The following is a 27974-nucleotide window of genomic DNA, read 5'->3' on the forward strand; positions in this document are numbered from 1 at the left end:
TCCATATGAATTCTAACATCCTTATCAGGTTCCAAGATAATATCTGTTAGGGTTTTTATTGGAATGCTTCTCATCCTCTAGTGCGATTTAGGGAGAATGATATTTACAATAAGAAGTCTATCCACGAACATATAGATATCTTCATTTTTTTGTGCCTTCTTTAATGTCTTTCAATATAATTTCATAACTCCAGAAAGATCTTACACATCTTTTGTTAGATTTATTCCTAGGTACCTCATGATTTGTGTTGCTGTTACAAATGGTACCTTTTTATTATTAGTTTTCAAATTGCTCTGGTATCTAGTTTTCATTGATTTCTGGAAATTGATAATTTGTATTCATTAATATTGTTATACTCTCTTAATTCTATTAGATTATATGTAGATCCTTTGGGGTTTTCAGTGCATAGTATTATCATCCAAAGATCACATAGCCTTTTAATTCTTTTTTCCACTTAGTCTACTTTATACCTTCTATCAGATGTGAAGGTAGCATTCTATTTCATTTCTTTTAGTGGATAAATTTTAATTTTTTCCAGGCATTCTAAATTAATGAAATTTTTGTAAACTCAATGCCTTAACCCTCCTACCTTATAACATAAAAGCTCAATTACTTGTATTACCTGATTTTTGGCTTATAAGCTATTATTGGTCAATATGAAGTTCTAATTTTTTAATTCAACAATTTAGATATAATCTTTACAATTTTAAACAAATATATTTGTTAGATTTACGTGCATGTCTGCCACGTTTTCTGCTTACCATTCTTTCTTCCATTGTAAACTTTTTTTGTTGTTTTTAGTTTTTCAACATGTTATTTTATTTTTTAAATGTTTATTGGAGTATAATTGATTTACAATGTTGCCTTAGTTTCAGGTGTACAGCAAAGTGGATATACATATATCCACTTTTTTTTTAGATTCTTTTCCCATATACACACTACTATATATAAAATAGATAACTAATAAGAACCTGCTGTATAGCACAGGGAACTCAACTCAATACTCTGTTTTCCTTCTTTCTAAAGTACATCCTTCAGTGTTTCCTTTGGCAGAGATCTTTTGGTGCAAGTTCCTTCAGTTTTTATTTATCTGAAAAATACATTTATTTTGCCCTCATTCTTAAAAGTCTGTCAGGATTCATAATTCAAAGGCGACAATTATTTTGTCTCAGCATTCTAAACATATAATCCCTATATCTTGGCTTCCAACATTACTGATGAGACCTAATTGACATCCCTTAATAAATGATAATTTTAAAAAATCTCTTGGGCTTCTTTAAAGACTTTGTCCTTGGTGTTGTATGGTTTTACTCTAATGGTTCTTGTTATGGGTTGCTTTTTATTTATCCTGCTTTTATATGTATTGTGCTTACTATATCTATATATTTGAGTATTTCATCAATTCTGAGAAATTCAGGCATCTTTTCAAATATTTCCTCTTCTTCTTCTATCTCCTCTATTTTTATGGAACTCTGACTTGACCTATTTAAGATCTTTATCCTGCCTAACATTTGTATTAACCTCCCTTTCATCTTTCCTATCTCTTTACAGTTCACTGCCTTTTTCTTTCAATGCTGTCTGCTTTACTGTAAACTTACCTTTGAAATTTAAATCTCAAAGAAAGAGAAATAAATTATCAACATTAGGAACAAAAAGGGGATCATCACTATAGATCCTACAGACATTAGATAATAGGGCTATAGTATGAATAAATTTATGCCAGCAAATTCAACAACTTAGAGAAAATGGCAAGTTCCTTGAAAACATAAATTGCCAAAACTTATACAAGAAATTGAAAATTTAATTAAACCCATATCTATTAAAGAAATCAAATTCGTAATTTAGAATTTTCCCACAAAGAAAACTCCAGTCCACATGGCTTCATCAGTTAGTTCTACCAAACATAATACCAAACCTTCACAAACTCTTTCGAATATAGAGGAGGATAGACTTCCCAACTCATTTGATGTAGACAGCATAACCCCAGTACTTAAGCCTGACAACCATATAATTAGAAAGGAAAATTGCAGAATAATATTCATCATGAACGTAGATGTAAAATTCCTTAACAAAATATTATCAGTCAGATTTGGCAAACTATAAAGGATAATGTTGTTTAATCCATGAGTTCAGGGTTGGCTTGGCATTTGAGAATCAATCAGTGTAATATACCACATTAACAGTATTAAAGGGAAGAAGCTCATGTGACAACTCAGTAGATGCCCAAAAAGAATATAACAAAATCCAATAATCTTCTATGATTAAAAACTCACAGTAAACTAATGATAGAAGGGAACTTTCTCAGTCTGATCAAAAGGCATCTAAAAACCTACAGCTGATGTCATACTTAATGGTGAAATATGAGTCTCTTTTTTCCCCTATGATCCGGAAATGGGCGAGAACTTTCACTTTCACCACTTCTGTTCAACATTGTTCTGTAGATCCGAGCCATTTTAATAAAGGTAGGAAACAGAAATAAAGGACACATAGATCAGAAAGGAAGGAGTAAAACTGTAATTTTTTCACAGACAATATGATTGCATGTTTTGAAAATCTAACAATAGAATCTACAAACTACTAGAGCTAATAAGCGAATTTAGCAAGATCATAGGACATAGGTCAAATTCAAAATTTTAATTGGGTTAATAATATTTGCAGTGTACTTCAATTTCAACTGAAAATACTTCAGTTTCAACTGAAATCAATTAAGATGAATGAAGAATTTTAAAGTAAAAAAAATCAAACATCTAGGAACAAATCTGACAAAAGATGAGACCGGGGACAATACTTGCATAATATGTATCGTTTTTATCTTTTTAACCTTAGAGATTTCTATTACTTTCCTGTAAGCTTAAGAATGTATTAATTAGCATGCGTGTTGTAATTTATCCAGCATCCGGATATTTTGTGTAAAATGTATTTCAGAACATTAGTGCATGAGTCTGCCAGAAGTAGAAGTCAGTGTTTTTACTTTTCAGATTACCTGTGAGATACAACAGTTTCCTGAGCAGCATGAGGTGGAAATACAGTTCTAGCATTGATGTGACTACCTTACTTCACACTTAAGCAAAATTGTTTAGTCAAAACCTATCTAGTTACCCCTTCAGACATAAAGCCTGTACTTACTGCTTCCCCAGGTAGGACACATGACTGCAAAGCAGTAGGTTAACCTCTGGAAGTAATGTCGGCATGGTATATGTTTTGAGGTGTGAGCCTTCCTATAAGTGGGGCTCTGGCTATACACGTGTTATGTATAGACCCATTGTGTGCATGTACCTTTTCATGACTGTGTAGCCACATGTATTCACAGATAGTGTTTTCAAATAAGGTGTATTTTCTGGTAAGAATGAAGATTTGAAAATAAGTAATATTTTAACTTAAACTTAGAATTCATTGTAATATTTGGACGCAAGATATGTGAAAAAATGATTAGTCTTTATTAGCAGAGCAGGTTTAACTTACAAAAGGATGTGGCTATGATTTATGCTATTGAATATTGGTGCTTTCAATGAGAATTCGTTTCTCTTAACTACCATTTGATAATACTTTCTGCACAGGATGAGAATGTGAATTTCATGCCTCCTTATGGCTTCAACCGCTCAACCACACAGAGCAGGGTAGGGCAGGGACATCCTTTAGTGGAGTTCAGAGGCTTTTGTGACCTTAGGCTGTATCCTTTTGGCTGAGTCCATCCTCAGGCATGAGAGACAGAAGGGAAAACAGAAAAGAAAAGAATGAAAAAGAAGAAAAACAAAAAGCAGAGGAGGAGGGTGCAAAAAAAAGAAAGAAGAGAAAGATACACTGAAAAGATGTGACTAAATGCTACCAATATAATCATAAGGGCATCAAGTGGCACTAGCCTCCTGGCTTCTCATCTGCCTCTCTAGAGCTATTTGTGGTCAAAAGAATATTGGTGCCGTCACTGCTTCATTTTATGACTTCAAACAGGTTTTTTAATATCCTTTGGCCTCTTTCTAAAAGTGAGATGATAGCGTGTATTTTGTGTTTTTATGAAAATTAAATGATATAGTGCTTATAAAACATTTAGCAGAGTTTCTGTTATATCATAAACCCAAAATAAATGGTAATTAGTATGATGATCTCAATACCACATCTCCTAGCTGCAAAAAAAATTGGTTTTCCTCCAGACAGTGCTTCTACAACTATCTGTAGTGAAAAATCACTTTTTAACATTCCCAGTCTAGTGTGTATTGATACTTTTGTGAAATGCAGTTGTAACAAAAATGGATTACCATAATAAATAAAAATACACAGAGACATAAATATAAGCCCTAAATTTTATTCTTAAATTCGATTGACATAAAATATCTATCAAATTGTTATAGAAGTTACTAAGCACTTTTAATTTCTGAATTTATTTTATCATGAATTAGTAACAATGTGCAGATGGGCATTGGTCCATGGACCACACTTTGAGTACCACTGCTCTGTGAGGAGCAGATCTATGATGGCTATGTATATATTAGGATAAACTTTGGTAAGGGAAGGGCTTGGAAGTTGTTAGAAGTCTATACTAGGGTGAGGGGTTATGATCCAAGCTGGCAGCCCCCACCCCACCCCCGACTAATGCATTCATTTGCACACCTGACCCTGATTGTTCCAAACTCTGGAACGTCTTCTCCAAAGGAAATTCTCATCAAAAAGTCCTATGCGGGCTTCCCTGGTGGCACAGTGGTTGAGAGTCCGCCTGCCGTTGCAGGGGACACGGGTTCGTGCCCCGGTCCGGGAAGATCCCACATGCCGCGGAGCGCCTGGGCCCGTGAGCCGTGGCCGCTGAGCCTGCGCGTCCGGAGCCTGTGCTCCGCAACGGGAGAGGCCACAACAGTGAGAGGCCCGCGTACCACAAAAAAATAAAATAAAATAAAAGTCCTATGCAGGAATGGTTTCTTCTGAAGGTGGCAGAGTTATCCAGAAATCTATGAGGTGAGCAGTTAGAAGTGAGAAGTAGCCAAATAGTTTACTAATGTTTGGTAACATAGACTTTGTCAAAAGACGTACTTTTCTCCTCTCTGGAGTTCACTGGTATTCCTTCCTTTCTGGTGTTGATTTATATTATCCTTGACCCAAATACCTGTTTTGAGTTAATATCCCAAGGTGATAAAATATCAACAGCGAGAGTCATCCACTCACAGTGCTTTATACTTTAAGTGAACTAGCTACTTTGGAGCTTCAGATTCAAATTCAGCTTGTGTATATTTAAGATGTACCATGCTCCACACCATGATGGGTACCTTTGCTCTTTTGAGCCCATTGACACAACAGCTCAGTGAGGTTGTTTTTATCAGTGCCATTCATTAGGAAATCAAGCCTCAGAGAGCTTGAATGACTTTCCCATGCACTATGATTCAAAGCTAGGTGTACTGAGTCTAAATACAGTTCTTTTAAACTATATTGCATGTTTAATTATCTCTCAGAACATCTTGTTTCTTTGGTTGTGTACGTATTATTACAGAGTCCTCGTTGGAGAGTGCATAGCCTACATAGTCCTAAACAGTAATGTCCACCACATGCCAGCCTTTCAGGAGAACATCTTCGCTTGTACATCCCCTGCTTTTGTAGCATTTGTCTCTAAGAGACACTGAAATTTTCAATGGGGTAATAATTAATTACATTTTCACAAAGAACCCCGCTTAACTGTAAGACAAGCTAAAGAAGATGGTGATTTATTAAATATCCTCAACTTGAGAAAGATTTCTGAATAAAAGATGATAACCATCAACTTAAGTGAGACTGCAGAAGGATAAGGTCTCAATTGCAGTAGAAAATATTTAAGTAGAATACACTAAAGAATTTCCTGCCATGATTGATGCTTTACAGCTTTGGAGTGGTTTTGAAAGTTCATGTTCTAAGAAAAGGTGCAGATTTTAGTTTTAGATTTGGTTGAGAGTTAATTCTTGGAGGCTGAGGAATTGATCACACTACCAGTAGATAGGATATGCAATGGTCATAACTCATAATGGTAACTTACCTCCAGAGAAAAGAATGTATAATTCTGCATGTTCTGATACCTTTATTCATTCATTCAACAAGTATCTGTTGAGTTCCTTCTAAGTACCAGGCACTGTTCTGAGCACTGAGGATATAATGGTGAACATGGCAGAAGAGACCCCCTTTTTCCCCATAAGACATTCTTATGGGAAGACAAAAAACCAAATAGTTGAACAAGGTAATCTTTTAGCAACAAATGTTATTAATAAAATCAAACAGGTAGTTGTAATAGTGTGTGACAGGTCGTGGGATTACTAATTTTGGTTCTGTGATCAGGGAAGGTTCCCTGAAGTCAAGGAGACAGACAAGAGTCAGACTCATGCAGGGTCTCGTAGACAACTGTGGGATGCCAGGGGAGAGTCTTAAGCAGGAGGGTAACGTGACTTATTTTTAAAGTCACTCCTTATTTTTCTTCTATGAGGGAAATAGGGGGATTGGGGCAAGGGTAGAAACAAGAAGTGAGTTAGAGAGGTTACTTTAGGCCACCAAAGGTAGGAAGCATCCAGGCAAGAGAGCAGAGTAGCTTGGACTCAGGGGACAGCAGTGGAGTTGGAGAGAGGCAGTTGGATGGCTAGGAATCGGATTGGATTGGGGTTGCAATGAGAAGAAGGGAAGAACTGAAAGTGACTCCTAGCTTGGCCGATATTCTTTTCTGAGGTGGGACAGTCTAGAGGAGGAGGGATTTGGGGGAGAAATCAAACATTTGATTTTGGCCATGTTAAGTTTGGGATGCCTGTTTGACATCCCAGTTGCCGATCACAAGTAGACAGTTGCATAAACGTGTTTGGAGCTCATTGGTGAGTTGGGGCTGGAGCTATAGTTTTGATAATATAGAGATGAGGTTGATTCCGTGGGCCTGTACAGGATCGTCTGGAGGGAGAATGGCTAGAGGAGAAGACCTAGGCCTGGATGCTGAGGCATTCCCATGTGTCAAGGAGAAGGAAGGAGATGGAGAAGAAGCAAAGCAGAGAAGCCTAAGAGAAGAAGTTTCTTTCTCCTGAAAGAATAAGCTAGAGTCACACACCCACACGTGCCCCTCACCCCTTGTTGACCCTGCACATCCAGGACCCGGGGACTGAGACACGGCACAGGCCCCACTCACTCCACTGGACCCAGTCTTGCCTCTTGTTCCAAAATCCGAACCTGCTCTGTGTCCAAGGGTTGCCCCTACTGTGTGGTGCCCTTAGTTCATTTAGTAAACGTTTGTTGAGCAGCCCATCTGTGCTGGCACCATGGGTGTAACACCGAATGAGAACAGTCTGACACAGTCCCTGCCCTCAGAGAGTTTATAACATAATAGGGTCACCAACAAGTGGGCAATTACAATGAACAGAAATGATTGAGGTACAGCTTTTTTTTTATATAGACTGTGAGACTCGGGCAAGTATAGCTGCTGTTCTAAGCCCTGATTTTCCGTCTGAGAAATGGAACTAAGTTTGAGGAACTTTCTGATATACCCTGAGGATGTGAATGGATGGATGTGTGAATGAAAACTCCTGTCTAGCCCCTCATGGAACATCTAAAAGGGCAGTGAGTGGGGAGGCCTGGTCAGCCTCTCTGTGTGGCGAGCTCACGTTTGGTGTGTTAGCCTACAGCAAGTCTCCAACTTTTCCTTCAGATGTCTGCTCCTCTCCTCACCCTTCACCATTGCTGTTCTGTCAGCTCTGGGCCTTCTCTTTGGTTCTGCTTGTCCATCCCAAAGCAGAAGAAATGGCTTATTTTAACAGAGAAGACTCCTTTGATGCTGAAGCAAGAAGATTTGACCTTCCTGAGAGGCATCTTTAATGTTTAAATGATCTGGGGAGGTGGAGCAAAGGATTCTGGGAAATTCAAAGTGCCCACACAGTGTTCAGTGTATAATGGCTGAACTTGGTAATAAACTCTCAGCCACTCCCTTGAACCCAGCCTCACCCACTCCTCACGCGCCTCAGAACCTTTCAGGGAGGGTACTGATTGCGGCAGCTTCTCAGAGAAATGCAGAAAGTGTCTCTGAAAAGAACACAGCCATTTGTTCTCTGTCAAGATGCCTCTTTCATACTGTAATTAGAGTGCTGTAGGGGGGTGGAAATGGGGGAGAAGGAAGAATATGAAACGCTCTTACTTCCCCTTGCGGCTTATTCTTCCTGCACCGCAGGGCTTTGGACTCACTGAAATATTGTGACTGAAACACACACTGTTATATGTGTGTGTTTCTTTCTCCCTCTCCCACAGAGAGGGAGAAAGCGACATGTGTGCCCCTGAGTTTCTGCCTCCATGGTGTCTATGTGCTAAAGTGAGAGGGTACAGCCTGGGGAGATCAGAATTCTGCCTTGTAACCCTGTGCCTCTCCAAGAGTCACGTTGAACTGATTTAGCCTGTATCCCAGGTTTTAAAGAAGAATGAACACATTCCTCAACATAAATTCTGGCAATATTTCTATGTTCACATCTGGAAACGAAGATAGGAATAGTATATACCTAAAAGTGTCGTGAAGATGAATGAAATAATAGAAGTAAAGCAGTTAGAACAATGCCTGTGGCATAGAACACATTGAATATGTGTTAAAAATGTGTTTCTATTATTACAACAATTTTTAATCTAGGGGGTTTCATTTTTACAAAGAAAGGTAGTGGTCATTGATTATATTAGATACACAGTAAAGATGGTTATTTTGACATGCTTGTATATTTTGAAAAGTAGACTTTGGAAAGAATTTTTGCATTTTCTTACTATTTCTTTAGATGAAACTGAGGCACAATATATACGTTAAACTGTTTTTCATTAAAAAAAAAAAAGAGTCAGTTGATCCTTCAGGGCTTTATTTTTCCAGTTGGAAAAATGGGGATAAAAGTGTGAGGGTCCCTTAGTTTCCTTCCTGAAAAGTTGTAAGGACAAGCTTGTGAGAACTCAAAACTTTTCACTGTGTTCTTAGTACCTGCTACTCCATGGTCATCTCTGATGATAGAAGGAAATGATAAAGCTAGTTGGAGTGAAATAGCGCAGCATTTAAGAATGTTTGCAGGGTTTTGTTTTGAATTGTATTTGCAGCAATAGCTAAAACAATTTCTTTTTTTTTTTTTTTTTTTTTTTTTTGCGGTAAGCGGGCCTCTCACTGTTGTGGCCTCTCCCGTTGCGGAGCACAGGCTCCGGACGCGCAGGCTCAGCGGCCACAGCTCACGGGCCCAGGCGCTCCGCGGCATGTGGGTATCTTCCTGGACTGGGGCACAAACCCGCGTCCCCTGCATTGGCAGGCCGACTCTCAACCACTGTGCCACCAGGGAAGCCCTAAAACAATTTCTTGATTATATCTTGCTGAAAAATCAGTTAACATCTTTCTAGCAGCTGCGGGCAGTGGAGGAGAAAGCAGGGTGTGGAAGGAGTCTAGGATGGCTCTTTCAGTCACAGCAGATGATTTTTGAAGCAGCTGGCTGATCTCGTGTGGATAACAGAGAATTGGTGCTGTTGGGCCCAATGAGCTTTCATATAAATGTGTCAGGATATCCAGCGGACTTGATACACAGCTGAACTCCTGGTCTGCCCCCCAGAAACTGCTCTTCTCCATCTCAGTTATTTGAACTCCATCCTTCTAGTTGCTCAAGCTAAAAAACCTTGAGGGTCATCTTTGACTCATGTCTCTCTTATATTCCACATTCAATGTGTCAGCAAGTCTTCCTAGCTCTACCTCACAATATACCCAGAATCCCACTATTTCTCAGTGTCCCCACTCTGGCCAAGGCAGTCATGATTTGGAAATAACCTGGGAGGTCTCCTTGCTTCTACCTTTAGCCCTCATCAGTCTGTTCTCAACAGGGCAATCAGAGACATTCTTTGAAAACTTTAATCAGGTCACATGAGTTCTCTGCTGCAAACCGAGCCCCCCACCCCATGGTTTCCAGATCACACCAAGTGAAAGTCAGGTTATTATCCATGGTCTACCTGGTCTAGCCTCCCACCTCCATGTGGCCTGTTACGCACTCTGACTTTCATCTCATTCATTTTCTATTTATTCCATCCAGCGCGGCCACACTGGCTCCTTTCAGTTCTTCAGAAGCTCCTTCCGGTTGTTCCTGCCCCACAGCTTTGCCCTGGCTGTTGCCTCTTCTGGAATGCTCTTCCTCAGAAATCGCCATGGCTCACTCTGTCACACTTCTGTCATTTCTCAAATCTTGTCAGCGAAGCCTTTCCCAGCCACTCTACCCCAAACCCCAGACCCTACCCCCTTACTTACTATTCCTCTTCATGCTTTGTTCTCCCCTCAGCACTTATCAGTATATAACATGCTTTATATTTGTCCTTATCTTTGTTATTATTGTCTGTCTCCTCTACTGGAATGTAAGCTCTATGAGGCCAAGGATTATTACTTTTATGTTTGCTGCTGTATCCCCATATGCTAAAGCAATGCCAACCATATAGTATGCACTCAATAAATTATATTTTGGAAGCAGAATAAGTAGATACATAGATAGATAGATAGATAGATAGATAGATAGATAGATAGATAGATAGATAAGGACCTTGATAGTAGTTTGTGTGTATTATGATACATTCTTAGGAATGTCAGCAGTACTTAAAATAGACAGTTGGAATACCTATTCTGTGCTGGATACTATACTTTGCACTTTCCATCTATTATTTAATTTGATCCTCACAACGCTTTGAGAGAGGTACAGTGTTTATTCCTACTTTACAAACGAGGAAACTGAGACTCAGAGAGGTTAAGAACTTGCCCCAGGTCCCTGACAGAGCCGTGATTTAAACCCAGTTCGGTCACATTTCAGAACTTTTAATCATTATGCTATAACATTCTGGATTATACCAACTTCAAGGTTAAAAGGCAAAACAGGAAACATAGTTCCTTCATTATTTCCTTTATGTTAGTTGCCAGGCCTTCCCCTGCATCTGCTCAAACAAATAAATAAACAAGATCTCAGTGTCAACAAGAACAAGGAAGAAAAAAAAAAGACCGAGCAAATTTCCCAAGATCCTAAAAGAATCTGCCTCTTTGAGGTCTCATGACTGAAATATCACGAAGATGTGGAATGGCACTGGCTTTGGAACCTGGGGATTGAAGTGGTGCTCCAGGTCAGCCTCGGGCCAGCAAGCCCTCTGACCCCTCTGTGCCTTAGTTTCCTCGCATGTAAAAGGCGACACTTGGGGAAGTGGTCTGTGAGGTCCTTCCCACCTGATATTCTGGCCTGTGAGACTCGTGACCTTTCTTTCATTGCTGTGGGTATAGCGTGGAGGAGTGAGGGTGGGCAGTAGTCCTCTGTGTAAGGCCATTTATTTGCCTTCACTGCTTTAGGGAAGGACTTCTGCTCATTGGAGCCCCTGATCTCTAAGGAGAAGCGACACGGTATGAAGCAGGGCCTGCGTTAATGCATCCCTCACCCTCCTCTATGCCCATCCATTCTGCTTATTAGAGTCAACACTGGATGGCATTTAGAGGACCGGGTGCTGTTTTGGCCTTTATTTATTGACAACCTAAGTCTCCTTAAATCCTTTCTGGAACAAATCAAGGGATAAGGTGTAAATAACTGTAATACAGCTGAACTGTGTGACCTTCAGTAAGGTATTTACCTTCTCTGGGCTGTGTTTGCTCCTCTGAAAAATGGGAGAAAATGTTCCCCAGGCTCCTAAGTACACTGAAAGACTGTTTTACAACCCCCTTCCACCCCACCACACCCATGCCATTCTCCAATGAAATCGAAATGGAAACACTGCCAACACACAATTGCCTATCTGACCTCCCCCAATTTCTTTGTTAGTTTTAGAACAGTTAGGGTCAAAGGGGTTGTTTTTTTTGATGTCTAACCCAAATTCCTCTTTCCTAAAGCAACCATGTTACAGGAAGACTGGCAAGGTTCCACTGGGGCAGTGAAGCACTTTGGAAATATGGCTTTGAAGATTAATAGAAATATGGCCACGTGGCCATTTGTGAGCTTGGCAGTCTGTCCACATATGCTTCTGCGTGCCAGTGTGAGCATGTGTGCGTTTGTGCCAGTGTGTGTGTGATGAAGTGTACAGGTGCGTACAGGAGTGTGGGTAAACAGGTCTTTGAGTCACAGGGGCCAGCCCCTCCTGGTGGGCTTTGTCTTCCTTTTTGGTTGCCATGACAACAGCGAGGGCCTCCGCATCCCTAAACAAAGCTCCCTATGTGGACCGAACCAGGAGGAGGGGTCTGGAGCTAGAAGCCAAAACTGGGAGCCATCTAATCCTCCGACAGAGTGTTTCTTTTTTTTTTTTCTTTTTTTTTGTTTTTGACATCTTTATTGGAGTATCATTGCTTTACAATGGTGTGTTAGTTTCTGCTTTATAACAAAGTGAATCAGTTATACATGTACACATGTTCCCATATCTCTTACTTAAATTCAATGATTACATCATTCAGTTCCTATGTTGAGATTACAATAATATATATTTTTTTAAGGTTTTACGTTTGGTAGAGTATATATGTCCATGCCACTCTCTCACTTTGTCACAGCTTACCCTTCCCCCTCCCCGTATCCTCAAGTCCATTCTCTAGTAGGTCTGTGTCTTTATTCCCATTTCTTGTCACAGCAGACCTACCGGAACATCTTCGCCACTAGGTAAATATAGAGATACCTGTTCAGGTGCGCTGTGATCCGGAGGTGACATAACATGGGCAGGAATTTCCAATTAGAGCAAAGGCTTCAGCGAACCTCACTCCTAATCCGCAACAGTTAGTCATCTCGTAATAAATTCTAGCAACGTGAGTGTTCAAAGCCCCTCCCATCACCCTATGGACCCAAACCAATCACTTTAATTTATCAATATACAGATGAGCCGCTTTGTGGATTACCTATGGCTCCTTTATAGGTTCAGAAGTTCATAAACTATAAATTAATTTTAATATTAACCTAAATATGACTTGAAAGACAACTCTACCTCCTCCCCACCACCCACCCCCCAGTCAAACATGATAAACACACATGGATGTTGTACCTTGTCTGAGATTATCTACATCATTCTTCCACGTTATCTAATTGTGAATAATATGGAACTGGCTATGTATGAATAGTTCATTTTGTACAAATTATGCCTCTCATGTAAACTGCTAAAAAACAAAAGCAGTCACAAATGTAAATTCACTAAGTCAGATGTAAGAAGAAAATTGTACGTAACCGTGCAGTGTGGGGAGATAGATCAGCCTCCTTCTTCGTTCCGGTAACTGAAGTTTAAAATCCCAAACCTTGCATACACATGAGACAACCAGAATAGAGGCTCAGCTGTGCTCATCTCCACGTCATCATCCTTCCATCTATGTGACAGCTGTGTTTTGAGGGGAACTGCCATTTCTCCTCCCAGGAAAGAAAAAAAGACAGCCAAAAATTATGGATAGCAGAATTGGGTAAGAAATATTTGAAAGAAATGCAATGGATTTTCCCCCCAGTTTTATTGAGATATAATTAACAGATAACATTGTATTAGTTTAAGTTGTATTAGTTCAATATTTGTATATATTGTGAAATGATCACCACAGTAGGTTAACATCCGTCACCTCACATAGTTACATTTTTTTTCTTGTGATGAGAACTTTGAAGATCTTCTCTCTCAGCAACTTCAAAATACACAGCACAATATTGTTAACTACTGTCACTATGCTATGCGTTACATCTCCAGAACTTACTTATAACTGGAAGTATGTACCTATTGACCACCTTCACCCATTTCCCCCACCCCTGACCACCACCAAAATGTTGTTTCTATGAGTTCAGTTTTTCTAAAATTCCACAAATGAGTGAGATCCTACAGTACTTGGCTTTCTCTGTCTGACATATTTTACTTAGCATAATGCCTTCAAGGTTAATCCATATTGTCCCAAATGACAGGATTTCCATCTTTATTATGGCCAAATAATATTCCATTGTGTGTGTGTGTGTGTGTGTATATGTGTGTATACACACATATACACACACACCACATTTTTTTATCCGTTCATCTCTTGATGGGTACTTAGGTTGTTTCCATGTCTTGGCTATTGTAAATAATGCTGCAGTGAACTTGGAGGTGTATAATGTCTTTGAGAGAGTAATTTCAATTCCTTTGAATATATACCCAGAAGCGGGATTGCTAGACCATATCGTAATTCTATTTTTAATTTTCTGAGGAACCTTCATACTGTTTTCCATAGTGGCTGCACCAGTTTATATTCCCACCAACAGTGCAAAAGGGTTCCCTTTTCCCCACATTCTGCCAGTTATCTCTTGTCTTTTTGACAACAGCTTTTCTCATACATGTAAAGTGATATCTCACTGTGGTTTTGATTTGCATTTCCCTGATGATTAGTGATGTTGAGCACCTTTTCATGTACCTGTTGTTCATTTGTATGTCTTCTTTGAAAAAATGTCTATTTAGTTCCTCTGCCTATTTTATAATGGTATTTTTTTTTTTTTTTTTGCTATTGAGTTGTGTGAGTTCTTTATATATTTTGGATATTAACCCCTTATCAGATATATGATTTGCAAATATTTTCTTCCTTTCCATAGGCTGCCTTTTCACTCCATAGGTTGCCATTTCATTGAATTTTTATCATTTTACAGTCTCTTACAAGAATCCACTCAGGACTTCCAGACGAAAACAGATTTATTCCTGCTCTGGTTATGAGTAGGGGGGTTTCGTGTCTTTCTAATGGCAACACTGGCTGAAAAGGAAACTGAGACAGAGAGGTTTACTGCCCAGTTTATTAGCAGCAAAGGTTACCTGGGTACCTAGCTCTGAGAATTGACTTGATGGTATTTATGCCACATCACATGGGGATTTATTTTTGTTTTCCTGAGTGTCTAGATGCATCCCAGCTTGAGTTCTGTTACATCTAGGGGTGTAGAAACACTGGATGGAGCAAATGAAAAGGAGCTGACTACCCATCCTCTTACCTTGAGCCACAGGCTAATGCCAAGTGCTCTTAGGGGACATGAGCACTCTTCTAATGTAAGCCAGATTTTTCTCCTTTTGAACTTCCTGTTGCTTGATCCAAGGAAACTGGATAAATTGAGATATCCATAGGGCCACTCCTTGAGGCACCTTTCATTAAGAAGTTAGGCAGTGGTCATCTAGATGGCTAAGTAAGGTAATGGCCATATGTTTTATCTTTGCAAAAGCATCATCATCTGAATAACCCCAGGATAATCCTCTGTGAAGAGGAGAGAGTACTCCGGTCCACGGGGAAGAGAGGGACCAGTGGGAGGAACACATTTCCCTTTCTTCCGTCTGGCTACATATATACTCACAAGACTGGCAGACATGTTGAATCTAAGGTTAGAATAATCACTTATTTTTGGCAGGTAATAGAGCTGAATCCTGTTTGTCCCTGTGTTCTCCAGAATGCAATATGTATATAAATAAATAGTGACTGTGATATAGACACAAAATCAAGCAGCACATCACTAGCTTGACTAATGCTACAAATTAGTAGCATTGATACTAAGTCCTTATTAACCCAACACAGAACAATGGATTTTTATGCTGCTCTCTCAATTAAAAAGATAGTCCTTTTAGAAAAAACCCAAAACTCTGTTTTTATGTCCTTACTTTCCTCAACCTTTGGCTGAAAAATAAATCCCTCTTGTGGATTTTAAATGTTGACTGCTACATAACATGGAAGACAGCTCAGGCCTCGTAGAAACAGCACTTAATCTGGAATCAAAAGGCATTCATTTGAATTCTGGCTCTGCCTCCTGATAATTTGGGGGAAGTAACCTTTCTGAATCTCCCAGGGTTTTTGCAAATCTAAATGAAATCATTTACATGGAAGTGATTTAGAAAATAAAAATTTTACAAATGTGGCTTAAAAAGCTTAATATTTTATTTATAATCTATGGAATCTACTATAATACTAGGCTGTGGATTAAACTTCATTGGTCCTTGATAGAATGTGATATGATTCAGCCTCTACTTGGCCTCATGGAACCTTCAGATTAGTCAGAGAGAAGCCATGGGCATAAACACTGTGATGGCAAGAGAGGGGGTTAAGAAGTGTCATGAAAGACACTGGTGCCAGACTTTCTGCCCTAGGCTCCCAGTTGAAAAACAAAACAAAGCAAAACAAAACACAGAAGGCCACGTGCTATAGACAGTATGCTATGATCCAATTTTTGTAAATATAAATAAATAAATAAGAGCAAAGATGAAAAAAATACAAAAAAAACACAGAAGGCCAAATGATAAACATAGTACAGAAGAACCCCAAACACAGCCCTTCTTCCCCCCACTGACATGCCGGAGCTGCTTAGGAAGTAGCCCCGTTGGTGCATACTCTTTATTTCTTTTAGCCAAGAGGCTTCTTTTTTTTTTTTTTTTAAGATCTTTATTGGAGTATAATTGCTTTACAATGGTGTGTTAGTTTCTGCTTTAAAACAAAGTGAATCAGTTATACATATACACATGTTCCCATATCTCTTCCCTCTTGTGTCTCCCTCCTTCCCACCCTCCCTATCCCACCCCACTAGGTGGTCACAAAGCACCGAGCTGATCTCCCTATGCTATGTGGCTGCTTCCCACTAGCTATCTATTTTATGTTTGGTAGTGTATATATGTCCATGCCACCAAGCCAGATTTGTTGGCCTCTGGGCCTGTAAGATGCCAGGTGGGAGGGTGGGAGGAAATGGGGGCCTGCAGTGGCAGAGGAGAGCAGGGAAGCCAGCTGGTGAGACTGGAGCCAGGAAACTTCCAAATATACAGGGAGGTTAGGCTGTGGTGTCTTGTGCTATCCCACCGGAAATCGAGCCACGCGGTCATCCTGGGGGTCAGATAGAGGTGCCATACTGCATACTTCATAGATGAATGCTACAGAGATTTTAGTGGCGCCAAACAAAGAAAAATAGTGGTGGCAGTGTCCAGGAGTTACCTGGCAACTGCTAAATTCCCGCTAGTTCACCTGGCTCCATTTGGGTCAGTGAAGAGATGCTGCGCCCCTTCATTTAAGCCTTTGGGAATCAGGTCAGAGCTATCAGTGTGCTCCTCAAGTCAGCCTGGGTATCTTTAATTAAAAAATCTATTGAATAAGTACTATACGCCAGACCTAGTCTAGTCCTGGAAGATGCAAAGTTGAGTAAGACAAAATATTTTCAAAAAGCTCACATAGAGGGAAAGAGACAGTCACATGTACAACTCACCACAGTAGAGGTCTGGCTGTAACATGAGCTGTGAAGAGATAGAGGGAAGGTAGAAAGGAGGCCAGAAGACTGGGGGCAAGGGAGAGGGGGAGGGGAAAGCTAAACATTAGAGGTGACATTTCAACCTGACCTTGAAGAAGGATTTTAAAAGACTCAGGCAAGGTAAGAACGGATTCTGGGCAATGTGGATTAAACCTTGAGATCCCTCACTGCTTTTTCAGGAACTGTGGGAAGTGCGCTGTGTTTCGAGCATGGCCGTGGTGGGCTGCAAGTAGGCAAGAGATAGATCGGATTGATGGGAGGTGAAGTTTGAATAAAAGGTTCAGATCCAGCCGTGAAGGCCTTTGAAGGGTCCGTTAGGTGTTTAGCAGCTGGTGGAGGAGACTGTGGAGGAGGGGAGGTTAGAGGAGAGAGAAGAGGGACTTTAGAAGATCTGAGGGTCGTGGTTCCTCTTAGTGGCCGGCCACTTAACTCCCCTTAGATTCAGTTTTTGGGTTTTGTTTTTTTTTTGAATTTTTGAATTTTATTTTATTTATTTTTTATATAGCAGGTTCTTATTAGTTATCTATTTTATACATATTAATGTATATATGTCAATCCCAACCTCCCAATTCATACCACTACCAAGATTCAGTTTTCTGAGCTGGAAAATGGAGATGTTGGTACAAATGCAGATGCTAAAAGATTATTGTGTTCCCCTGCTCATAGCTTGCTTAAATTCTCCTTGTTCAATGTCTTGCTCAAAACACTGCCTCCTGCAAAACCCTCTTGGATTTCCCTAGAGCATAGTTGGGAAATGAAGACACATACATATGAAAAGATAAAGAAAGCAGCATATAAATATTCCACTGGGCCGGCAGATATGTGGGGAGCCTGGGCTTTTAGAGCAGACAGGCCTGGGTTCCAAACCTGGCTCCATCTCTTACCTGAACCTGAGCAAGTTGTTTATCTTTTAAATCGAGTCTGAAAATACATGTTCTACCTTCTTCTCATTTTGGTTTTAAAGATTAAATGCACAAAATGGATGAAGGGGCTTGGAAATTAGAAAGTGCTCCATAAATGTCACTCACCGTGATTATTATTTTCAGTTTGGAAGTGGTAAAATCCAGTACATGTTTTAGAAAGATAACTGGAATAACTGAAATAGATGAAATGAAGGGAAGAGAGACAGGTGGTTGAGAGACCAAGTAGGTGCTATTGCAATTGTCCAGGCAGGAAAGGATGAGGTTCTGGACCAAGAGGCAGTAAGGATGAAGAGGGAGGGTGGATCCAAGTGCCATTCTGAAGATAGAACCAACAGAACAATGGCATTAATCATACAGGAAGGATAGAAAGAAGACAAAGAACCAGAGGTAAGAACTTTGGTAGATGGTGACGCCATGAGCCAAGCTAGCTCTTTGTTACTTTCTAATTGCTGAAATCCAGAAGGGCAGATGAAAAAAGGAGGTGTCCCAGGGCTTAAGTTCTGTTACCCTGACTCTCGCTGGCCCTGCTCAACTCTTCCTTCCCCCACAGCAGCCTTAGGAGAACCCACTGAGCTTGAAACCAAGCCCAGGAGAACTTCCCCTGCCCGTGTGCCTTGTCCCCATGCCCTTAGCCTGACTGTGACCATTCTAAGGTGTCTATGCCCGAGGAATCCATCTCTGTCTTGGAAGGAGGGGCCGTATGAGACCCAAACCAGTATATCCCTCTACCTCACGGTAGACTGGCACCTCTCCTTTCCCTGCACCGGGGCTGGGCACGTCCCTCAGCCCCTGGCTCATTTTCTCCTCCCTGGACTTGAGGGAGTAGGTGGCAGGACCCACAGTGGGCGCTAGACTCTCTTATCTTCAGGCTGCTGCTCTTTATTGATGGGGAACACCTTGAATAAGTGCAACAGCTTCCAGGGCAGTAGGAGAGTGCGTGAGCCGTGGCTGGGAGGCACTACGCTAGCAAGGGGTGTTCTGGCTGGAAGGGTGTTTGGTGCTGAGACGGGCATTGGTGCAGAGGTGGTATCTGGAGGGGCCTGTTAGCAAATGAATATTTCTTGATCCCCATTTGCTCACTTGTTGACTCTGCTCATCTTCCTCTCTGCCAGGGAGCCCTCATTCCTCTTCTGTCTTCTTTTTCCCATGGAGCTTTCGTTTTTGTTTTGTTTTTTTTTAATCATCTTGTGCCACAGAGTGGCTCTGGTCCCCTGTGCCTGTCAGTGGGCTCTGTCTTATCTCTGACCCTCATGCTGGCTTTTTCCGTCTGTCTCATTTTCCCCTCCACACCACCCCATCTTCCTACTGTCTTTCTACTGGAGCCATGTGCCCTTCCTGTGTCCTTACCTTTCTTGTTTAATCTCGACCAGCCCTCTTCAAACAGCATTTCAGCCCTTCCAGGCCTCAGTGTCGTGCTCTTCCATGGCAGCCCGTATGAGCACCACAGGGTACAGGCCACCAGAGGAAGCACGGCATTATGGGTAGAGTTCAGATCCCAGCAAGTTACTTCCCTCCCCTAAACCTTGATTTCCCCATCTGTCAAATAGGAATTTTAATAGTGCTTACTTCATAGGGTGATTGTGAGGATTAAATGAGTTAATGGGTATGAAAAACTTCATATAGGCTGGCATGTAATCATCAGTCAATGTACATTATTAGTCGCTGTTGTTATTAAGAGCAGAAAGGGTAACTGGGCCCCCCAGAGGGCGAAGGGCTTCCGTTGTAGCCGGAGAGACATAACATAGCATTCTGGAAGCTAGCTGGTCACATTACTAAGTCAATACCTTTCAAAATAGAGCAAGCAGGGAGCATTAGTGCTGACTGGAAAGAGACTGATCTGCGAAGGCTTCCTGCGGGAGGCTGAACGAAGTGCATTTCTGGGCAACATTTTAAGGGGATCCCCGTTGCAGCCTGGGACAAAGGAAATGGGGTATACACAGTGCCTGTTCAAACACGCTCTCTCCCCTGCTTGTTTCACCCTTTCTTTTAGTCATGGCACTGCCCAAACCTAGTGAATCTTATCTGCTTTGTCCACAGGGAATTTGCCAAAGAGAGAGAGAGAGTGGAGAACCGGAGAGCTTTCATGAAACTGCGGCGCCAGCAGCAGATCGAGCGTGAGCTGAATGGGTACCGCGCCTGGATAGACAAAGCAGGTAAGGCCTGGGGGCTGGAGGAAGTTGGTGATGGGCTGCCCAGACATCAGGGACCTGCCCCAGTTCCCACTTCCAATACTTCCATTCAAAGGGGCAGCCTAGACCAGAGCAGAGAGAAGCTCGAGGTGACTTGTTGGCTTTTTGGATTCCCCACTGGTCCCTTTTTCTCCCTCTGGAGTCTGTCCCTGTTCTTCAGCCAAACGCCTTTCACGAGGCAGGCATTTTAGCAAGGTGAACTGAGTAAAAGGTAACACAAGCCAATGCTAGAGCTGCGTCTGGGCTGATGGCATTCTATACTACTACTGTTACTACTAATAATAACAGTCTGTTCATCCCACAAATATTTATTGAGAGCTTACTCGGTGCCAAGTCCTGGTCTAGGCACTTAGGATACAGCAATGAGCCAGAGCTCTACTTTTTCTTTTTTTTCGACCATGCCACGCGGCTTTCAGGATCTTAGTTCCCCAACCGGGGATTGAACCCGGGCCCCCCACCGCAGTGAAAGCGCTGAGTCCTAACCACTGGACTGCCGGAGAATTCCCCCAGAGCTCTACTCTTGTGGAACTCATTACCCTGTAGCTGGGGAAGGCAGCGATGAACAAAATAATAACTTTTGATAAGGTGATAAGTACAGTGAAAACAGATCAAGGTAGGGTTAGGGGTTTAGGGTAGGTTGCAGTCTTAAATAGAGGGTCAGGGTAGACCTGTGTGAGGAGAGATTCAAAAGAGATGAGGGCGTGAGCCACAAGGAGCTCTGAGGGAGGAAAACCCCAGTGCCCAGGCTCTAATGTGGGAGGGGCCAGGAGCCCTCCAGAAATAGCAGGGGAAGGTGTCAGGAGTAAGGATGAGGGCAGCTGTGCTGGGGGCAGAGACAGTAGATTGTGTATGACCTTTACGGGCCATTGTAAAGTTTGGGGCTTTCCGGTGAGTAAGGCAAGAACCACAGGAGGGTCTTGAACAGAGAAGGGACACGCTCGGTTTAAGATTTTGAAGGAGCGCTTGGTTGCTGCCCTGAGAACAGACAGTAGGAAGACAAGGCCAGAAGCAGGGAGACTGATTGTGAGGCCACTGCAGTAAGGCAGCTAATAGATGATGGTGAGAATTGGTTTTCCCTGTTCTCTGCACTGTGATCAGCTCCTCACTCTGTGGCTCAGCCTCGGGAAAAATTCTTGCCCAGCCCTGAGGATAGGTCCAGATTTATCCTGATTTCATTAACCCACAGAGCCCCCAGATGCAAGTTTGACTGTGGCTCTGCTGCTTATGAGGGGCATCGATCACCCCACATCTGTCAGTAAAAAGGATGTATTTGATTCCCTTATTATTTTAAAGGTTGCGTTGCATTGGTGTTGTATATCTTCCTGAGCAAAAGAGTAAAATTTTTTTTAATAAAAAAAAATACACACGATAGTCAGCATCTTTGCTCTATTCCTGGTAGAAAGCAGAGAACAAAGAGGTCTCTCTGGAAAAATTTGGAATAGGATTGGATACTTAGGTGCCTGACCATTATTCTTCTCTAAGCTTTGGAATGATGCTATGACTCTTATTCAGATCACAGCACACAAGAGCTCTCTCAGTTCAGGAGTCAACTTTGGATTATCTTTCAGGGGTGAGAGGGCATGTGTGATGGAAAGTGCCATGTCAAAGCCAGATAAAAGCCACGTCTCATTTGGGACTATCTGCATTCCTTTGCTGCTTCCGGAAGCAAGAGCCATGGGAGTGGTGACTGTACTTCCATTTTGCCCTTTCTCCTCTGAGGCTCTTGTGTGGAGGTGAATGTGAATCTCCCCTCCCTCTTCCCGGAACAGTATCTCAGCAGATTTGCCTCCAGGCCAGGCCGGCAGCTTGAAGTTCCCAACTGCCCTTGGCTTCCTGGGCAGGGGAGCCGTCTGACAGACCACCCTAGGGAGTAGGCTGGCAGCAGAGCTGGAAGACAACCCTCCCTACCCTTGCCGCGGCCCTGCTCAGGGTCAGGCAGCCCGGGACGCTGCTCTTTGCGGCTCTGCTTTTCAATCGCTTGCAGAATCCCAAGGCTCCGCTTTCTTCCAGTTGGCAAAGCCAGCACTCTTCTCCTTCTAAGAAAAAAAGACACACTGCGACGTCAAATTGTGCTTCCTGGCCCTTCCCTTTACAAGTGGAGCGTGAGTGATTCAGAGACATATGGGTTACATTTGCCTGGAAAGACATGCTCAAGTTCGAAAGCGAACTTGGCAAAAGGCATGGGGGGGTTGGGAGGGCCGTTCCAGCCCATCCAGAGCCCTCGAGCGCTTCCCGGAGGTACTCAGCAGCACCATACACCCTCCGGCTGCCTTGGGGGGTCCTCAGATCTGCTGATCCCAAAGCCCCGACACTGCACAGAGCGAAAAAGACTCTCTGGCTGAGGTCATTCATGTTGCTATGAGGTATTTTAACAAGTACCTAATTTTAAAAGGATGCCCTCCAAAAGCAAGTGCTATTCATGACTTTAAAACCCTCTTTGTCCTCATCAAGGAGCATCCCACCAATAACATTTAACCTGTTAACTTAGTTTTGCCGGAGGGCTGTACTTAAAAAAGAAAGCTAAATGTTATGACTTTATAATGGCCGTCCTGCATGGTACCCTCCAGAGCCTCAAAATGTTCCCCTCCCTGGGAAATATTCTCTCAGTTTTATATGCAGGTGGAATTATGGTAATAACTTTACCCTCTTATGCCTGTCCTTTTACTTGTTAGAAGTGCTTAAATTAAAGCATTGCTTCATAGACCCTGCTGCCAGCTTTTCCCCAGCAGCTGGGATCTTAGGGAATGATTGCTGGGGCCTCCAGCTCCCTCGCCTGTGCCTGAGACAGGGGCGAGGATCGGAACTCCTCCACACCACTCCCAAAAGCTGGGCTCAGAATCCCAGCAGACGTGGGACAGAGGGCTGTTTTGTTGATAAGTTTGGAGGGTTGTCAGTGAGGCACATTCTAATAAGTCTTAGCAGAAAATAGTATCCTGCCGATGACGACACCGCTGTGGAGTACAGGCTGCTCCTGGGGAGACCGAGAGGGGCGTCCAGGGGACTAAGTGGTTGTTTTCCAAATGCCAACAACCAAATGCATCGTCCCAGTGCCAACCAGGCCCTCCACTCTCTGACACCAGTTGGGGTGTCCAACAATTCAATTCAATTCTGACGCGAAGTTAGTGCAGACACCACAGGTGGAAGGCTTAATGCCACAAGCCTGCCTCTACTTTACGCACCAGCCACAGTGGGGTCCCCAGGTGACCTGCACCTCTTCCTGGCTGACTACAACTTCAGAGGGCTCCAGATTTGATAATTAGTTAGAATGACTTACAGAACTCAGGAGAAACTACCACCAGTTTATTATGAAGGATACAAGTCAGTAACAGCCAAATGGAAGAGATACACAGGGTAAGGTATGAGGGTGGGGTTTGCGGGGGCGTGCAGATCCTACATGCCCTCTCCAGGCACTTAACCCTCCCAGTACCCTGACGTGCTCACCAACCCGTAAGCAACCCGGGCCCCGTCGTGTAGGGTTTTTATGGAGGTTTTATGTAGACATGATCGATGAAATCATTGACCACTGGTGATTGAATAATCTTCAAGACCCTCTCCCCTCCTGCGAGGTGGGATGGGGATGAGACTGAAAGTTACAACCTTCTAATCATGTGGTTGGTTTTTGGGGGGGACCAGCCCCCATCCTGACACTAACTAGGCCTCTCCCACAGTGAGTCATCTCATTAGCGTACACAAGACAGTAAATTCCAAGGGTTTGGAAGCTCTGTGCCAGGAAGGTGGACAGAAACCAAATATTTATATTTTATCATATCACAGGGACAAATTCATGATGGGCCCTAGCCTCTTCAGCTCAAGCTCTGCTCAACTAGGCAGGATGGAAGTGGTGGCGGGGAGAGAGAGCAAGCCCATAAGCCCTGCTCCTCTCTTTGGGGTGGCTGTGAGCATCTTCCTCCACCCCTTCCTTAAAGAAGTAGTCTAGAACCCAAAACATGGTCTCACCTTCAGAATGAAGGGGTAGGTGTTATGACCTAGGGGCTGCAGACAAGCAAAACTAAGGGAGCTCCTGCTGCTAGAAAAGGTTTAAGGAACCTGGATAAAAGAAAAAACAGAAAAGGAAATTTGTCATTCTTATCAATTTAGGGGATTTTCGTTAAAAAGATCAGCTTTCGCTCTCAGGGCTATTCTCCTAAACAGTGTATCAGAGACAGAGCTGAATCTCACCGATCACCCCCCAACACCCCTTCACTGAAGACCTTCCTTTCTGTTCTGACGTTCGGGTGCTCCCTTCATGACCCTTGATGTCTTGCTGATGCCTGTGACCAGCTCTGAACTCTTTGCTCTCTCTCTGTTGCCCTGGAGCCAGAGCCGTTCCTGAGGGATTTTCATTTTGCAGAATAATTTGGCATTTACCGATAATTTACTAAACCATTTGTTTCCATATAGAGGAAGTCATGCTCGCTGAAGAAAATAAAAATGCTGGAACGTCAGCCTTAGAAGGTAAGGAAGTGCTCCAAGGCTTCATTCCTTTCGCATTTGCCCCCTCTTCTGCAGAGGCAATCTCTCTTGATCCAAAGAGGAGAAAGAAATAAAAGAGGGGCGCTCTGGGATTTGAAACGCAAGTCTCTCTGTCATAAAATCCCTCATGCTTTAAAATGAAGGGAATTGAGTCATGGATTTGAATGTTTTTTAAAGTGATGAAAATGAAATCCAAGAGTTGCTTTGTTCCAGGGCGTGTGATTGATACGGGCAGTGAAAAAGCCATCGTACAACCAATGGCACAGAAAGGGATCTTCTTTGACAATTTGTGGGGATCATCTTGGGACCACTTTCATTGGCAGGAAGTGACATTGTTTATGAAGAACCAGAACAAATAGATTCGGAGTACCTGTTACCTACTGCATTTAGATAAGCTCTAGCAAGGATTCAGGAGCCTTGTCCCATGGGATTCAAGAGCCTCGTGTGTCAGAGGTGCTGCTGAGCATGGGAGCCATGTTTCCATAGACATTTGTGACTTCACTAACCCTGGCTCGGGTATTTAAAGGCAGGCGCCTGTATCAGAGGGGCCTCTTGCCCACAGTCCTCAGTTCTGACCAGACTGATCCGGTTGTTCTTGTGTCCTCTCCCTGGCCTCCGCCTTCCCTGGTGTAGTGCTCCGAAGGGCAACCATCAAAAGAAGCCGGACAGAGGCCATGACGCGGGACTCCAGTGACGAGCACTGTGTCGACATCTCCTCTGTGGGTGAGTGGAGGCTGTCAGATCTCCTTTCACTGCTCTGAACCTCCTCTGAAAGGGAACATCCTGTCTTTGGAGAAACACCACCAGGAGGAAGGGAGGCCAAAGAATCCAGAACTTTGGGATGTAATTAGGAAAAGGCGTTGGAATCTAATCTAGTTGACAATGACTTACAGAAAAAGATGGACCAGGGGATACTGTTATGTGAAACATGGGGCTTAGGGCCAAGAATCCAACCCAGATTCTTCAAGTGTGGCAGATGTATCCCATCGGCATATATATCCTATCTCTCCTGGATGTGATAATGAGAACCCACTTTGGGAAATTGTTCAAAGGATCCTGAGGACACCCATTTGAGAACCTGCAATCATTTGCTTAATCATAGTAGCATCTACCTACTTCCATCGCCTGCTTCCATGTGATACTTAAACAAATTCCTACTGACAACCCTTTAACATGACTGGTGTTCAACCTCAGGTTCCCTTAGAGATTCTGGCTGATGGCAGATTTTTTCCTCCCCAGATAAAAGGGAAGGGTCTGACTTCATCCTCAAAAGCAGAAGAGGCGTACAGAGCTCATCGCTGCTTTAGGCTTCCAGTGGCAGAAAAATCACAAATGCGGCAGGATGATTCCAGTGCCTGAAGCATATTTAAAAAGAAAAGCCAGAGAGAAGCCCAATCTGTTACAGACATAAACACGATCCTGTTAGGATTCAAGATACCGGCTGGATGCCTGGTGTCCTGCCTGGGGAATCTTTCCGTTTCCTAGGACTGAGGGTGCCCAGAGGAAAAGCAGGGTTCCCTGCTGTGCTGTGGAAACTCTTAGCTCATAACACGTGGCAGTGCCCTAGCCCTGGGACCAAAGCTGCCCACCTTGCCCTGCGAATACCTGCTTGCCGTGGAGGGTGATCTCTTTTGCAGCCTCATTCTTCCTCCTTACTTCTCCCCACTTAGGCACACCCCTCGCCCGAGCCAGCATCAAGAGTACAAAGGTGGACGGGGCCTCCTATTTCCGGCACAAGGAGCGGCTTCTGCGTATCTCTATCCGCCACATGGTTAAATCCCAGGTGTTTTACTGGATTGTGCTGAGCCTTGTGGCTCTCAACACCGCCTGTGTGGCCATCGTCCATCACAACCAGCCCCAGTGGCTCACCCACCTTCTCTGTAAGTGAATGGTGACTACTGGCTTTCACGGCAGCAGCTCGATTGGGGTGTGAATGTCAAGAGAGCAAGGTGTCACGTGGGCCTGGCAGCGGTCCTGCCCATCCAGAGTTCTACCTCTCCGCCACATTGTGACCGAGGCCAGAGCTGTCCTCAGGGGGTCGGGGTTATCACGTGACCATTCCTAGCTGTCATTCGTTATTGAATCAGATCAACAAATCTTTGCTGATGAGTCAACAAGATGGTGTTACACCTTGGGTCGTCTAAGGCCAGCTTAGTGCCTTAAGTAGGCTCAGCGATGTAGGGAGTCTTGGTCACCAAAGTCCTAGGGAAAAAGTTCCTAGGGAAATGGATACCTTCAATAGACCAGGAAGGAAACGTATAGGTCAGCTCTGAGTAAGGCTGCCCCTGGGTGCGAGTGAGGCTCCCAGAGGCTGTCACTGCCGGGAGTGTGGAGAGCGAATCCAGCTCTTTCATCAAAGCCATGCTTAAGCCCTTTCTCTCTCTCCTGAGAGCCATCTACCATTTAAAGGGCCATGACAAAGCCACCTGTCAAGAGAGCAAAGCTGACCTGTGGAGTGTGCCTGGGACTCATTCTGGGTCTGAGCGTTTTCAGACATCATTAGGTTTTGCCTGGCACTGAGCTGGCGTGGTCACTGAAAGTCCCGCTTGTGTAGGTCCTGCTGCTGTTGAGGGTTCCTCTGTAGGTGGGGCGACTGGACCGGGGAGGGCAGAAGCCCGTGCCATCCGTGGAACCAACGCTTCTGCCTTTAATGCTTTCAGACTATGCAGAATTTTTGTTTCTGGGACTCTTCCTCCTGGAGATGTCCCTGAAGATGTACGGCATGGGGCCTCGCCTTTATTTTCACTCTTCGTTCAACTGCTTTGATTTTGGGGTAAGTGCTCTGGAGCCCGCCCATCCTTCTGCCAGGTGTTGCTATGCCATGGTTTGAGATAAGCAGCTTGCTCCGGGGCTCGGTGTGAAGCACTGAAATCAGAATTTATAAAAGGGGAATAGATAGGATTAGCAACAGGGAGGTCAGGAATGAGTGAATCCTTGCCGTACTAGGGTTTGTTTGGGTTTTTTAAATGCTCTTTTATTTTTAATGTTTTTACTGAATGGTAACACACATACCATAGAGTGAAACACTTCAGTAAATTTTACAAAGCTACCCATAGCCAAAGTTTTGAACCACTTCTTATCTTGGGGGAAGCCTGGGGGAGAAGGACAAAAGACTTGATTCCAGAAGGTGGTTCAATCAAAAATGAGAAACTAATATATTTATTTTTTGAGTTCAGTTTAAAATTGGGGAAATTATCTGGGCATACCCTTAAACATTCATACACATA

At 43.1% G+C, this 27974-nt stretch overlaps 1 protein-coding gene across 2 annotated transcripts in view; it reads left to right on the forward strand.

Moving 5' to 3' along the window:
• CACNA1E (calcium voltage-gated channel subunit alpha1 E) overlaps positions 1-27974 on the forward strand; it is a 303184-nt gene that overhangs the window by 195207 nt on the left and 80003 nt on the right. For both annotated transcript variants that reach the window (XM_007105781.2, XM_007105782.2), the window contains exons 8-12: positions 20123-20238; positions 24676-24729; positions 25381-25470; positions 26418-26627; positions 27408-27520. In XM_007105781.2, coding sequence (XP_007105843.1) covers positions 20123-20238; positions 24676-24729; positions 25381-25470; positions 26418-26627; positions 27408-27520 — 583 coding nt within the window. The remainder of the gene's footprint in view (positions 1-20122; positions 20239-24675; positions 24730-25380; positions 25471-26417; positions 26628-27407; positions 27521-27974) is intronic.

The sequence above is a fragment of the Physeter macrocephalus genome, chromosome 4 (assembly GCF_002837175.3).
Source record: "Physeter macrocephalus isolate SW-GA chromosome 4, ASM283717v5, whole genome shotgun sequence".
NCBI lineage: Eukaryota > Metazoa > Chordata > Mammalia > Artiodactyla > Physeteridae > Physeter > Physeter macrocephalus.